The 12,564-nt window shown below is 59.1% G+C and overlaps 1 protein-coding gene across 3 annotated transcripts in view; it reads left to right on the top strand.

The window, feature by feature from the left end:
- ATG2A (autophagy related 2A) overlaps positions 1-11,794 on the top strand; it is a 38,023-nt gene extending 26,229 nt beyond the window's left edge. The window contains exons 27-42 of one of the 3 annotated variants that reach the window (XM_039547605.1): positions 357-433; positions 813-983; positions 2,099-2,225; positions 2,596-2,819; positions 3,097-3,326; positions 3,410-3,545; positions 3,815-4,009; positions 4,473-4,574; positions 6,233-6,317; positions 6,639-6,828; positions 7,330-7,402; positions 9,269-9,351; positions 9,654-9,775; positions 10,167-10,321; positions 10,812-10,964; positions 11,182-11,794. In XM_039547605.1, the coding sequence (XP_039403539.1) occupies positions 357-433; positions 813-983; positions 2,099-2,225; positions 2,596-2,819; positions 3,097-3,326; positions 3,410-3,545; positions 3,815-4,009; positions 4,473-4,574; positions 6,233-6,317; positions 6,639-6,828; positions 7,330-7,402; positions 9,269-9,351; positions 9,654-9,775; positions 10,167-10,321; positions 10,812-10,964; positions 11,182-11,418 (2,360 nt within the window). In that variant the 3' untranslated portion in view covers positions 11,419-11,794. Of the gene's footprint in view, positions 1-356; positions 434-812; positions 984-2,098; positions 2,226-2,595; positions 2,820-3,096; positions 3,327-3,409; positions 3,546-3,814; positions 4,010-4,472; positions 4,575-4,972; positions 5,088-6,232; positions 6,318-6,638; positions 6,829-7,291; positions 7,403-9,268; positions 9,352-9,653; positions 9,776-10,166; positions 10,322-10,811; positions 10,965-11,181 lie in introns of those variants that run through there. The other 2 variants (XR_005601310.1, XM_039547606.1) reach the window with 2 other exon arrangements.
- The last annotated feature ends 770 nt before the right edge of the window (positions 11,795-12,564 follow it).

The following is a 12,564-nucleotide window of genomic DNA, read 5'->3' as shown; positions in this document are numbered from 1 at the left end:
CAGTATTTGGATGGGGGAGCTGTCGCTCATAGCCCAGCATGCTGGCAGGTGGCTCTGTAGAAGACACCCCGTATTGCTTAACAATTTTCCATCTGTGGATTTCAAGGGGCTTCCCAAATGTTTGAATGGATTTAACCGTCCCCCGTCCTGGGTGTGTTAATTGCTGCAGGGAAACTAATGCACAAAGAAGAGGGGGGAGGACATGCCCAAATTAGAGAGAGAACGTGGAACAGAACCCAGGAGCCCTGACTCCCAGCCCCCGCTGCTCCAACCCATCAGGCCCCGCTCCCTTCCCAGAGCCCAGGATAGACCTAGGGATCCAGTCAGGCTGAATCTCTGCTCTCCCTTGGCCTCAGATTACGTGTGCGTCCTGGACGTGGATCTGCTCGAGCTGGTCATCACCACATGGAAGGGGAGCGCCGACGGGAAGCTGGTGAGGCTCAGCCCAGCCAGAAAGGGCGGGGTGGGGGCAGGCCTGGTAACTGCAATGGAAATCCCAGGAGAGAACCCCCCACTTAAGAGGTGACTGCGCAGGGTCGGGAGGATACTCCATGTGGCTGGATGCAGGAGGTGGGTGACTTCTCAGCCCTCCTTGTCCATCGCTGTAGCCTTGCGGTGTGAGAGTCTTCTCCAGTGCAGCTTCTGTGTTTTCGAAGCAGCCTTGCTGCGATTTGAGCCTGTGGGACCTAAGCTGCCCCACCTCCCATCAGGAGCCCTGCACTGACCTCTCCCAAGGACCTGGCATCTCATTGCTCTAGCTCCCCACCCCAGTATGACACATACTGTCTCTCACTCGCTTTGTTCCACCCCAGACTCAGCCACTATTCGAGCTGCGCTGCTCCAACAATGTGGTGCATCTCCATACCTGTGCCGACTCCTGCGCCATGCTGGCCAACCTTATCCAGTACGTGGTCAACCACGGGGACCTCCACCCGCCACCCCGGCAGGACAGCCCAACAGAGATCGCTGGCCAGAAGGTGCAGGTAGGGAGAGGAAGGCTGGACTGGTGTCATCCCTAGCTGAGAAGGTCAGGCTGGCTTGGTGCCTGGATGGGGGACCTGCATGGGGATCTTCCAAAGCTCTAGCTAAGCAGGGTCACGCCAGTTCAGTGCCTGAATGGGGGACATGCTCAGGGATCTTTGGTAGTTGAGTTAGGTGGGGCTGAGCCAGTTTGGGGCATGGCTGGAGGACTGAGATCCAATACCTGAAGCTGCACCAATCAGAGGAGAAATAAGGCAGTCTCTGTTTTTTAGCAGGGAGAGATTCAGCATTGCAGCAACTTATGCAGGGATGCGGGGTGGGCTCCAGGCCTTTAAATCAAGACTGTCTCTGAGCTGCACTGTAGCTCAACCATCACATCTGGGCTGGATGCAGGGATCTCATGGGGAAGTTCTCTGGCTTGCGGTTTGTGGGAGCTTGGACAGGATGATCTGATGGTTGGGCCTTACAGCTGTGAAGGAAAGGCATATGCTGGAGGGACGGGGGGAGTTCAGTAGGTGGTGCTCTGCCCTAGCAATCAGAGCAGACTCTTGCGGCGCTAGGGGGCACTGTTCTGCAGGACAGGAGGGCCCAGGGCAGTGTTTCCTCTAATTTTTTTACGTCGATGTGGGGAGTGAATTTTATGTGCACCAATATGGAGGTGACGTGTGGGTGGGGCCGAGGGGTTCGGAGTGTGGGAGGGGGCTCAGGGCTGGGGCAGAGGGTTGGGGTGCAGGCTCTGGGCTGGGGCCAGGGATGAGGGGTTTGGAGTGCAGGCTGTCCCAGGGCTGCAGTGAGGAGACAGGACTCCCCCCAGCTCTCTCCCCAGCTACGGCAGCTCCAGCTGGACTGGGCTGAGGGAGGGGCTCCTCTCTCCCCAGCCGAGGCAGGTCCGTGCTGGGGCCTGTGGGGCTTAATAGGAGGCTGCGCAGCTTGAAGGGAACTTAGCTCAGCAGAGGGTGTCTCCCCTGGCCGTCAGCACTGACCCAAGTGCCCCCGCACAGTGCTAGTGTGTGCTGTGCCCCAGGGAGCAGGGTGGGGCTGCTCTCCCCTGGCAGTGCTGATCCATGGGTACCCATCATTTGGTACATAACACCCCCTGGTTCTCGTTGGCCCCCAGCTGTCAGAGAGCCCGGCCTCGCTGCCCTCCTGCCTGCCCGCCGAGACGGCCACCATTAACCAGCGGGACCTGACTGACGCCCTCATCGACACCGACCGCAGCCTGAGGGACTTGACATTAGAGTCTGGTAGGGGGTGCCAGCGAGAGCCTGGGGAGCCGAGGGGACCACGCTGTCCCCTCGTTGCCTCTTCAACTCCTTGGGGGCTGCTGGGCACGGCGGGGGGCAGAGGGGAATGGTTGGGGGCTGGGTGGCATGTGGCTGCATCACTCCTGCTGCAGAGCTAGAGAAATTAGTGTCACCCCTAGCTCCCAAATGGTCAGCGGGCTGAATGGGCTGTTCCAGGGATGGAGGGGCCCATTGGCCTGATCCGGGGCTTGGGAGGGGAATGTGGGGCGAGAGGGGCGGTTGACTCGATCCAGGGCAGGGGGAATGTCGGGCGGGATGGCAGGAGTATCTCATTGGGGCTGATCTCACCCATGTCCCTCTCCCCTCCCAGGAGATGCCGGGCAGTTGCACCAAACCTCCCCCGTTTCAGTGTATCTCTTCCCAGGGGAGAACAGTGCTGGGGGCAAGCCCTGCCGCCCACCCCCTGCAGCCCTGCCCCCGGCCCCCATGGAAGTGGGGCTAGATTTCTGCTCCTCGGAGGGCAGCGAGGAGGAGAGCGAGGCCACCGACAATGACGACTTCTGCATCCTGGACGCACCCGGCATGGGCATCCCAGTAAGGGGAGGCAGAGCCTGTGGGGCACATGGGGATGGAGGACCGAGGGGGAAGGCCTGGGGGGCTGTAACTGATATGGGGTGGGGCTTTGGGGTCCATGGGGAGCTGGGAGAGACAAGGAAAGGTTGGGTGTGGGGCAGGGCAAGGCCAGGTCCAAATGCCTGGATTTTTTTTAGGAAGGATGAGGTAGTGGGATATTTGGGGGCAGGGCTTGGAACCTGGGTCCACTGATTTTCTCTGAGGCCTGCCTCTGTGTGTGTCTCACCCCCCACCCCAGCCCAAGGATGGAGAGCCAGTGGTGACAAAGCTGCTGGAAGGGCCAGTGCCCATCAAGGACGGCTACTTCTCGCGCCCGCTGGGCAGCACAGACCTGCTGAAGGCCCCGGCACACTTCCCATTGCCTGAGAGCCGAGTCATGCTGCGTGAGATCTCAGTGGTCTGGCACCTTTATGGAGGGCGGGATTTTGGGGTTGGGCGCACGCCCCCAGGACACGCCCACTCACCCAGGTGAGACCTCGCTGCCTGGCAGGCACGGCCTGCCCTGGGGCTGGGCTGAGCAGCTCTGATCCTGTCTCTCCCCCGCCCTGCAGGATGAGGCCCGGCCCGTCGAGCGCCCGCAGCTCCCCTTCCCGCTCCTCCATGGCCAACCGGCCCCAGAACACCTGGCGCATGCAGGGTGGAACTGGGCGCCTCCATGACCTGCTCATGGAGATACAGCTCACCAAGGTGAGGGAGGGTGTGTGTGTGTGAGTGGGTGGGGCTTACATCTGTCCCACAAAGGCTCTTCTGGGAAACTCCCTGCCACAGGATAGCGGCTGGGTAGGCCCATTGGTCTGACCTCCTTGTCATAGACATGATGTTCAACTCCCCCGACACTGTAGAGCCGTGTTCTGTTCCCAGCACTTCTGCGGGGGGGTGGCGGGGGCTGTCTGGCTTGTCAGGGACCCCACACACACACACTATTATCAAGCCTTAGCCTCTTCCTCTCCCTCCAGGTGAGCTTCCAGCATGAGACCTACCCCAGTGGGGCAGAGAAGCCGTCCGCGGAGCTGGAGGAGCAGCCAGTGTCGCGGCAGGTGTTCATCGTGCAGGAGCTGGAGATCCGTGACCGGCTGGCCTCCTCCCAGATCAACAAGTTCCTCTACCTGTACACCAGCGAGAAGATGCCACGCCGGGCCCACTCCAACATGGTACTGCCAGGGGGCTGACAGAGGGATGGGTAAGGGGCTGGGGTGGGATGGGGCAGATACTAGAGAGTTAATATGAGATGAGTGCTGGGGCTTAAGGAGAGGTTGTGGGGTAGGATCCAGGCCTGGGTTAGGGGTGAGTTCTGAGGGCTGGTGATGTGGGGCAGCCACTGCAGCTGGGGATGGGGAAGGTATTTGGGGTGGGTATGAAGGGAGGGAGTTGGTGTGGGTTGGGCACTGGGGTTGGGAGAGGGGGCAGTGGACTCTGGGAAGAAGGGATGGGATCTGGGCAGGGGGAGGGCTCTGGGGGGAGCGTTTTGGTGTGGGGTGGGTGCTGGGGCTGGGTGTGAGATCTGAACTGGGGGAGGTTTGGGGTGCTTGCTCCATCCCTGCTGAGGGAGGGAAGTGGACCGTACACCCCCCCTTCCCCCCCCCCCCCGTGAGTGACTGCCACCTCCCCTCACAGCTCACCATCAAGGCCCTGCATGTCTGCCCTGAGGCCGGGCTGGGCGGCCCCGAGTGCTGCCTGCGTGTCTCCCTCTTGCCGCTGCGCCTCAACATCGACCAGGTGAGGGGGGCTGCAGATAGCTCCATGGGCCCTGCCTAGAGACTCCCTGCCCTGGCCTCGCACCCTGGGGGAGCCCTGATCCAGATACATTTTTTCCACCCCCCAGGTCCCTAATGACCTGGCTCTGGATTCAGACCAGCACCCCCTCGAGGGGAAAGGCCTTGTATGTCAGTTCCCTGCTGTGGGGCTGGATCAGAGCTGGTGCCTCCTAGAGCAGAAAGGCCTGTGTCTACATGTATGAACTTCGGAACCGACTTTCTCTCCTAGAGCTCCAATTTCCTGGGCTTCAGCATTGTCCCTCCCCACTCCCCATTCAAGGATTCTCCCACCCGCTCCTTTCCCAATGATGGGCTCTGACTCTGCCTGGTGCCCCTTTGGCCTGAGCGATTTTTTTCCAGATCTGGTGTCTTGCCGAGTTATTGTTTCCAAGAGGAGGAGAAATTGATGATGCGAGGGGGGCAAGTTCTCTGGTGCAATCCTGTCTGTTTACAAAGAGCGTCCCCACAGTCAGGGGTGAAAGTAATATTAAATTCTTACCGGGTATGGGGGCCAGCTCCAGCCCCCGGAAGGGGCAGGGCCTCGGGCGGAAGGGGCGGGCTGGGGGATCAGGGGCTCCGGCAGCAATTTAAAAGGGTCTGGGGCTCCGGCCACTGCTGCAGCGGTGGCTGGAAGCATAGGCGCCAACTTTCCCCAGTGCCGGTGGGTGCTGGCGCCCCCCCGGCCCTGCCCCCATTACAACCCCTTCCCCAAAGTCCCTGCCCTAACTCCAGCCCCTTCCTCAAATCCCTGCCCTGGCCCCACCTCTTCCCGAGCGCCGTGTTCCCCCTCCTCCCCCCTCCCTCCCAGCTGCACAAAACGGCTCTTTCGCAAGCACTGGGAAGGAGGGGGGGAAAGCGGGCAGGTGGTGCACGGGGGAGGAGGCGGAGCGGAGGCAGAGGTGATCTGGGCGGGGAGCTGCCGGTGGGTACTGAGCACCCACCAATTTTTCCCTGTGAGTGCTCTAGCTCCGGAGCACCCATGGAGTCGGCACCTATGGCTGGGAGTCCCGGGCCCTCTTAAATCGCTGGCCCCGGGGCAGCTGCCCCTTTTGCCTCCCCCATCGGCAGCCGGCAGGGCTGCTGACGGGGAAGGGGCAGCGACGTTAAAACACTGTCGCAGCAACACTTTAACATGGGCTGCGTACGGGATGGTACCGGCTTCTTACCGGTATGCCCACTTTCACCCCTGCCCACAGTCCTGTGTCCCTGATCACACCAGGAATGAACAGCTGGTTCCTTGCTCACAGTTTCCAAGTCTGTCTCTCCAGCTAGCCCGGTGCCCAAGGGGCTCTGTCCCCCTGCTGTCTTCCAGGGGCACACTCACCTCCACTTCTCTGGCTGTCTGCTGGCCCTCTGCCTCGCACACACACCCAGCTTGCCAAGCAATCCCCCAGCCCCTGCATTTGCAGGCGGTCTGGAAACCCCACAGCCCACATGGCTCAGGCTTGCGGCCTCCGGCAGTGGCTTTTATTGTTTCCAGCTCTTTCCCTCATAAAGGGGCTTAACTTCTCCTTCCATTTAGCCTAAAAGAAGGGTAATTAGCGCAGCCAGGTCTGTGACTGAGGGCTGCCCACCTTCCAGTATAACACTGCCTGTTGCTGCCTCTCCCCCCCCCACCAGGATGCCTTGTTTTTCCTGAAGGATTTCTTCACCAGCCTGGCTGTCAGCATTAACCCTGTGTTGCCCTTGGAGGCTGGGACAGAAGGTAAGTTGCAGAGTAGCCCAGAGGTGCTGGCTGGCTGGGGAGGGATCTTCTGGCTCTTTGTAGCCCCGGCATAAACCTTCCTCATGCTGGGGAAACTGAGGCAGGGGGACAGACTCTCGGGCCACGTGAGCGTCTGATCACACCAAGTGTTAACAATGACTATAATCTGGGCTCCTGCCTGCTTGTTATGCCTGCTACACTACCACCTGTCACCACAAGATGGGGGTGTTGCTAAGGCCTGAGCTGCCAAGAGCATGTACAGCCTGGGGCGGGGTGAAGCCCCTGCTCCTTGACCATCTTTTTTCTCTCCCCTCCCCCCAGTAGCCCACCCAGATCCAGGGGTCCGAGCCAGCCCAGCCACCGAGTCCGAATCGCTGGGGAAGGAGCAGGAGGGGAGCCGGGGGCCAGGGTTGGTGGGGGTAGAAATGACAGCTTCTGTGGAGACCACGCTGAGCGAAAACAGCTCCTCCTCCAATGCCTCGTCCTCCACGGACCAACCCATCTACTTCAGGTATGAGATGCTGCTGCCTCTGGGGTGGGGCGCAGGAAGTGCTGCGAAGGGGAATTTTATTTTGAATTGAAGCGGTGGGTGGGGGAACATGAGGGGTGAAGGAGGCAGAACAGAAATGATGGAAGCTAGGACAACGGCCTGGATCACAGGGGTCCCCACAGCCTGATCCATAGAGGAGGTACCCGGGGGACCAGCAATGACCACGCAGCAGCAGGACCTTAGTTACATGTTTTGTCTGGCAGAGTGCTTCATACTGATCTCTGCTCCCTGCAGCACAGAGCCCCCTAGCACCGCGCTGGGGTCAGCACTCACTGCAGGGGGAGAGTGCCCCCTGCTGAGTGCCCACCCCGCTGCCTGCAGCTCCAAGATTTTGGTGTTCTCCATCTGGGCTCGGGCCCTGCTTAGCATAAGATCTGTGCCCATGAGGTGGCCTGGCTGTAAGTCCTGCCCCCTCGTCTGCCAGTCTCTCTAGCTCTCTGTCCCGATTGGTTGATCCCCCAGGGAGTTCCGGTTCACATCAGAAGTGCCCATCTGGCTGGACTATCATGGGAAGCACATGACCATGGACCAGGTGGTAAGTGGGGCGGGGTGGGGAGATGCCAGTGAACCTCTGGGTGGGGCAGAGGTGGTGTGGAGGGAGCAGGGGTCTGGAACTACCCAACTAGCCAAAGCCTCTTGCCTCCTGCTGGAAGGACTGGTGGTGGAGGGGGATAGTGTTGGATGAGTTCTGTGACTTGAGGGCAGGATCTGGTCCTGGGTAGGAGTGGGCATGGGGGTGGGGGTTGGTAGTGGGGTGGCATCTGGCTCTGGGGGAGGGGTGGATCTGGCCCATGGTGGGGTGTCTGTGTGTGTGGGGGGGGGGACAACTCTGGTACTGGTAGGGGTTGGAGTGGGGCAGGCTCTAGAGTTGTGCGGTGGGGATGCTGCTCCCTCTCTGCTGGGTCTGGGGGTGCAGTGCTGAGCAGCCTCTCCAGGGGTGCAGAATCCACCCCTTTGGCTTATTGTCAGGTGGCCCTTAATGTAGCCCCAGGAGCTGGCACTAGCGGGGACAGTGGGACCATCCATGATGCCTTTGACCCTTAGGTCACTGGTTTGAATCCTGCTGGGGTCAGGGTGGTGTTAACTGGTGTGAAACAAATTAAAGTGGTGTCAGTTGAAATCAGACTGGCCTAGGGAGATCCCATCAAAACTGACCTGGTTGCCTGGGCTGTGGGGACAGAGCTAACCTCTCTTGTAACCAGGGGGTATCTGGAGGGTGGGGGTGGAGACATGCCTGCGTTTGTGGGGGAGGTGGTGGTTCACAGGAGATGTAATCCCCATTCTACAACTGGGGAAACTGAGGCAAGGAGGGCTGAGTGTGGGAACCAGGTTTAGAACAGAGGAGTGCCTGGCTGGCAGCACTGCTATTTGGGGGAGGAGGTTGTGGGGGTGTGCATGGCACTGTGGGGTAGGACAGTGCCAGGGGGTGGGAGCAGGGGAATGCAGGATACACATGATACGAGGGGAGTGGCATTGGGGGGGGCTGTGTGGGATAGGGAGTGTTGTGGAGGGGGATGCAGGGGTGGGCTGTGGGAAGGAGTGTGGGCCGTGCATCAGCAGCGCTTTAACCCTGTCATAGGTTTATTCCCCACTTTGAACTTTAGCGTTCACAAGATGGGGACCTGCATGGACTCCTCTAAACTAAAATCCTAGTTTAGATCTGGTTCTCGCTGCCACCAGTCAAGTTTTAAGTGTCTGACACACTCCCTGTTCCCCCAAAACTTCCCCTGGGGAACACAGATCCAAACACCTTGAATCTCAACACAAAGGGAAATAATCCATTTCCCCCCTCCCCTCTCCTAGTACTTAGGAGAGATACCTTGATTCAAACTCCTTGAATCAAACAAAGAGGGATTCACTTTTTCCCCCTCCCCTTCCCCTGAAAATCCAAACAAGGGAAGAAATCAATCAAGTTCTAAAAAAGAAAAGATTTTATTAAAGAAAGTGTACTTTTTTTTTCTATCTCTGTATTACCAGGATGCAAAAAATACAGGGTCTAACCTGGAGAGGCTCTCCCCCACCCCCCTTTCTCAGAATAATCAAAGTAACAGTAAACAGAAATAAAGATATTTATCCGGCAAACACACAATTGCAAATGTAGAAATCAAATTATAAGACTAATTCGCCTTTCTAATACTCACTATACTGGATAGTAGGAAATACTCCAGGAGAACTTTGAGACATGTCTGGCCTCTCTTAGATCCAAAGAGAGCACACAACTCAATCAAAGAACACAGACAAAGCCTTCCCTCCACAGAGATTTGAAATTATCCTGTCCCTTGGTTGGTCCTCTGGTCAGGTGTTCATAAGGTTACTGAGCTTGTTAACCCTTTACAGGTAAAAAGAGACTTTAACCCTTAACTATCTGTTTATGACAAACCCTTTCTCTCCCCCTCCTCAGGGCACCTTTGCCGGGATCCTCATCGGCTTGGCCCAGCTCAACTGCTCTGAGCTCAAGCTCAAGCGCCTCTGCTGCAGACATGGGTGAACTGTGGGGCCTGGGATGTGCCCAATCCTGCTGGGCTTGGGGGCGGGGGAGGCGGAGTCAATGCAGGCAGGGGGTGTGGTCTGTGCCCATGCAGGGCTCAGACTATGGGATGGAGCTGACTCTTTCTGCCCTGCTCTCTTACCCTGACTGGCACCGCTGGTCACTGGAGCCCTGCTAGATGCTGGGGAGGGGGTGGGGCGCAGTCTATAGCGTGGCTCCAGGGCTTAGTCCTCTCTAAGAAGGCATGGTGGGGGCGCCTCATTCTTTCCCACAATACCCTCTGTCTGTTCCCCACCAGGCTCCTGGGTGTGGACAAGGTGATCAGCTACGCCCTCACTGAGTGGCTGACGGACATCCGCAAGAACCAGCTGCCAGGCATCCTGGGTGGTGTGGGGCCCATGCACTCCGTTGTCCAGCTCTGTGAGTTCCTGGCACAGCCCCCCCCTTCCCTCTCCTTGCACAGGGACCCCCACCCAGCTTTGTGCCAAGCCCCAGTGCAGGGAAAACCACCTTGCTCTAGACCAGGGGTGGAAGGCATGGGGCAGGAGGAAGGGAGATGGGGGAGAGAGGGGCTGGGGTGAGCGTGGAGAGGTGGGAGGTAAGGGGGATGGAGGCCTGGAATGAGTGTGGAGTGGGTGATGGGCATGGGGGCCCAGTGTGGTGGGGGTGATGGAGGCGGGAGGGACACGATGGTGTCTGGAGTGGGAGGGTTGAAAGGGTGCTGTGCCCTGGAGGGGGCTGTTCTCCTGTGATCTCTGCCCTGGGGTTCCCCCACTTCTGGCTAAGTTGGCCTCTTTTTTTCCTCCCCCAGTCCACGGTCTGCGTGACCTGTTCTGGCTGCCCATCGAGCAGTACCGCAAGGACGGGCGTATCATCCGGGGGCTGCAACGTGGGGCTGCCTCCTTCGGGACCTCCACAGCCTCAGCTGCCCTGGAGCTCAGCAACCGCCTGGTGCAGGCCATACAGGTGAGAACCCTCCCTCCCATCCATCCACAGCCTGGGACAGGCCGCTCCCCACCCTGGGGCTTTGGGGCGGGGCTGCAGCATGGCCCTCTCCAGCCAGTGTGGAAGGCAGGGGGTGGGGAAAGGAGCAGAGGTCTGCAATAGCATCGGAAAGGGATTTTCAGGTACTAAGCCCCCCATCCCCTTGTCATGAGGGAAACTGAGAGGGGAAGGCACTTGCCCAAACTTAGTGGTAAAGCTGGGAACAGAACCCAGGAGTCTTGGTTCCCAGTCCCCCACTCTCCTCTAACCAGCTAGCCCCTACTCCCCTTCCAGGATGCTTTCCTCTTGCCCTGCAGAAAGGCTCATAGGCCAGATCAGTGGGGACTACGAGTGTCTCTGGGGAGAAGGGGTCTGTGTGTATAGGGTGTGGGGGAGCAATCTGGGGTAGAGGGGGTGTCTCAATGGGGGTGCTGTTGGGGTCTCTTTATCTCTTAATGTAACCCCCCCCCAGGCCACAGCTGAGACAGTCTATGACATCCTGTCTCCAACCTCCCCTGTGACACGGACCTTGCTGCATAAGAAGCACGCCCGGAAACTGCGCCGGGGCCAGCAGCCAGCTGACCTCCGTGAGGGCGTGGCCAAGGCCTATGATACCTTCCGAGAGGTATGGTCCCTCCCTGCGCTAAGGCCCATCCCCTTCTATGTAGGGGGCCAAGGCTACTCCTGCCGCTGGAGAGTCCCTCCTAACCCTGCTGGGTGATGGGCCCAGAAGCATTAGGGTTGGGAGTCTTATTGTTTGGATTCCAGTTAGAGCCGGTGTCAGGTACTTCCACAGGCTAACCCTGACCCCCCACTAATCGCTCCCCTTTGCTCCCTTGCAGGGCGTGATTGACACAGCCCAGACCATCTGCGACGTGGCTGCCCGGGGCCATGAGCAGAAGGGCATCACAGGGGCGGTGGGCGGAGTCCTGCGCCAGATCCCTCCCACCGTGGTCAAGCCCCTTATTGTGGCTTCGGAGGCCACCTCGAACCTGCTGGGGGGAATGCGCAACCAGATCAAGCCAGATGCCCGCAAGGAGGAGTCTCTCAAGTGGCGGCTGGAGGAGAGCCAGGACTGACGGGGTACAGACTGTGCCATAGAGCCCAGCCCCCCAGACACTGCAACAGCTGGCCATCCCCTCCTTCTCTAGGGGGGACGCCAAATCCCCTCCCTTTCTAGGAGCCGCTGGCCCCTCCAACCAGGCCGTGCCAAGGACACAGTGGGGCAGGGACTGCAATTCAAACCAAGGAGCCGTAGTGCGAAGGGGGCATGTTGTCAACTTGAGACAAGAGGGGGGGGGGAACCCTAATTTACCCCCCCCCCATGGTTGCTTGGGACTTGCTTTTATACTGATCAGCCCCTTGAGTTCTCCCCTGCATGATCCCTGCAGCCCCCTTCCCCCAAAACCAAATGAGGAGACTGAGTATTAAAGGAAGTGAGTGGTTTTCACTTGATCCCTTGGCCTGGCTTTTCCAGCCCCATGTCCCTCCCCAAGGGCCAGGCATCAGATTACAGGGAATAAGGACCTTGGTCCCCCTCTTGCCTCTGTCCCCAGCGGCTGGCATGGTGGGGGATTGTGGGGTAACAAGATCCTTGGCTGAAACCATCCACCTCACCTGGCCTCGGGTGGGGGATGGTGGCCCTGTTCAGGGGTGAGGGGCCCAGAGGCCTGTCCTGTTGCTGGCAGTGCCCACATGAGCTATGTTCTCCCCCTCCCCCAACTTTGGTAATGCCCTGCTTGCTCCTATCCATGCCATCCCAGTTGTCGCTTTGCTGTGTTGTGGAGCAGGCTGTGCAGCTGCTGGCATGTGGTACTAGCTGGTGCCACTGAGCTGCTTTGAAAGAGTCACCCCCTTCGCCTTCTTGTGCTGATACCGAATAGCCTGAGCTGCTTTAGTCTGTCACTGTAAGGCAGGTGTTCTGGGCCTCAAACTGTCCTGGCACCCCTTCTCTGCCCCCTCTCCCCCATTTGTATCCCTCCCTGGAGCGCTGCAGAAAGGTCCCTACAGACCTGCCAGCCACTGGAAACCGGTGCACCCGTTGCCTGGCTTATTTTATCCCTAAGGGGGTGCAAGCAGGAAACAAATCTGGCACCCCCAGCCTCCTAGAACAGGCTTGTACCAATTGAGTTAAAGGAGCTTCTCTGTCAGCGGTAATAGGCTATTATCTCCTAACAGCCATATTTGCACCTTGCCCAGGCTAAACTGCTCCAGCTCTGCCTCCT

Source organism: Mauremys reevesii, linkage group 7 (assembly GCF_016161935.1).
Source record: "Mauremys reevesii isolate NIE-2019 linkage group 7, ASM1616193v1, whole genome shotgun sequence".
NCBI lineage: Eukaryota > Metazoa > Chordata > Testudines > Geoemydidae > Mauremys > Mauremys reevesii.
Note: the sequence above shows the minus strand (reverse complement) of the source record. Positions and strands in the feature narration are given on the sequence as shown.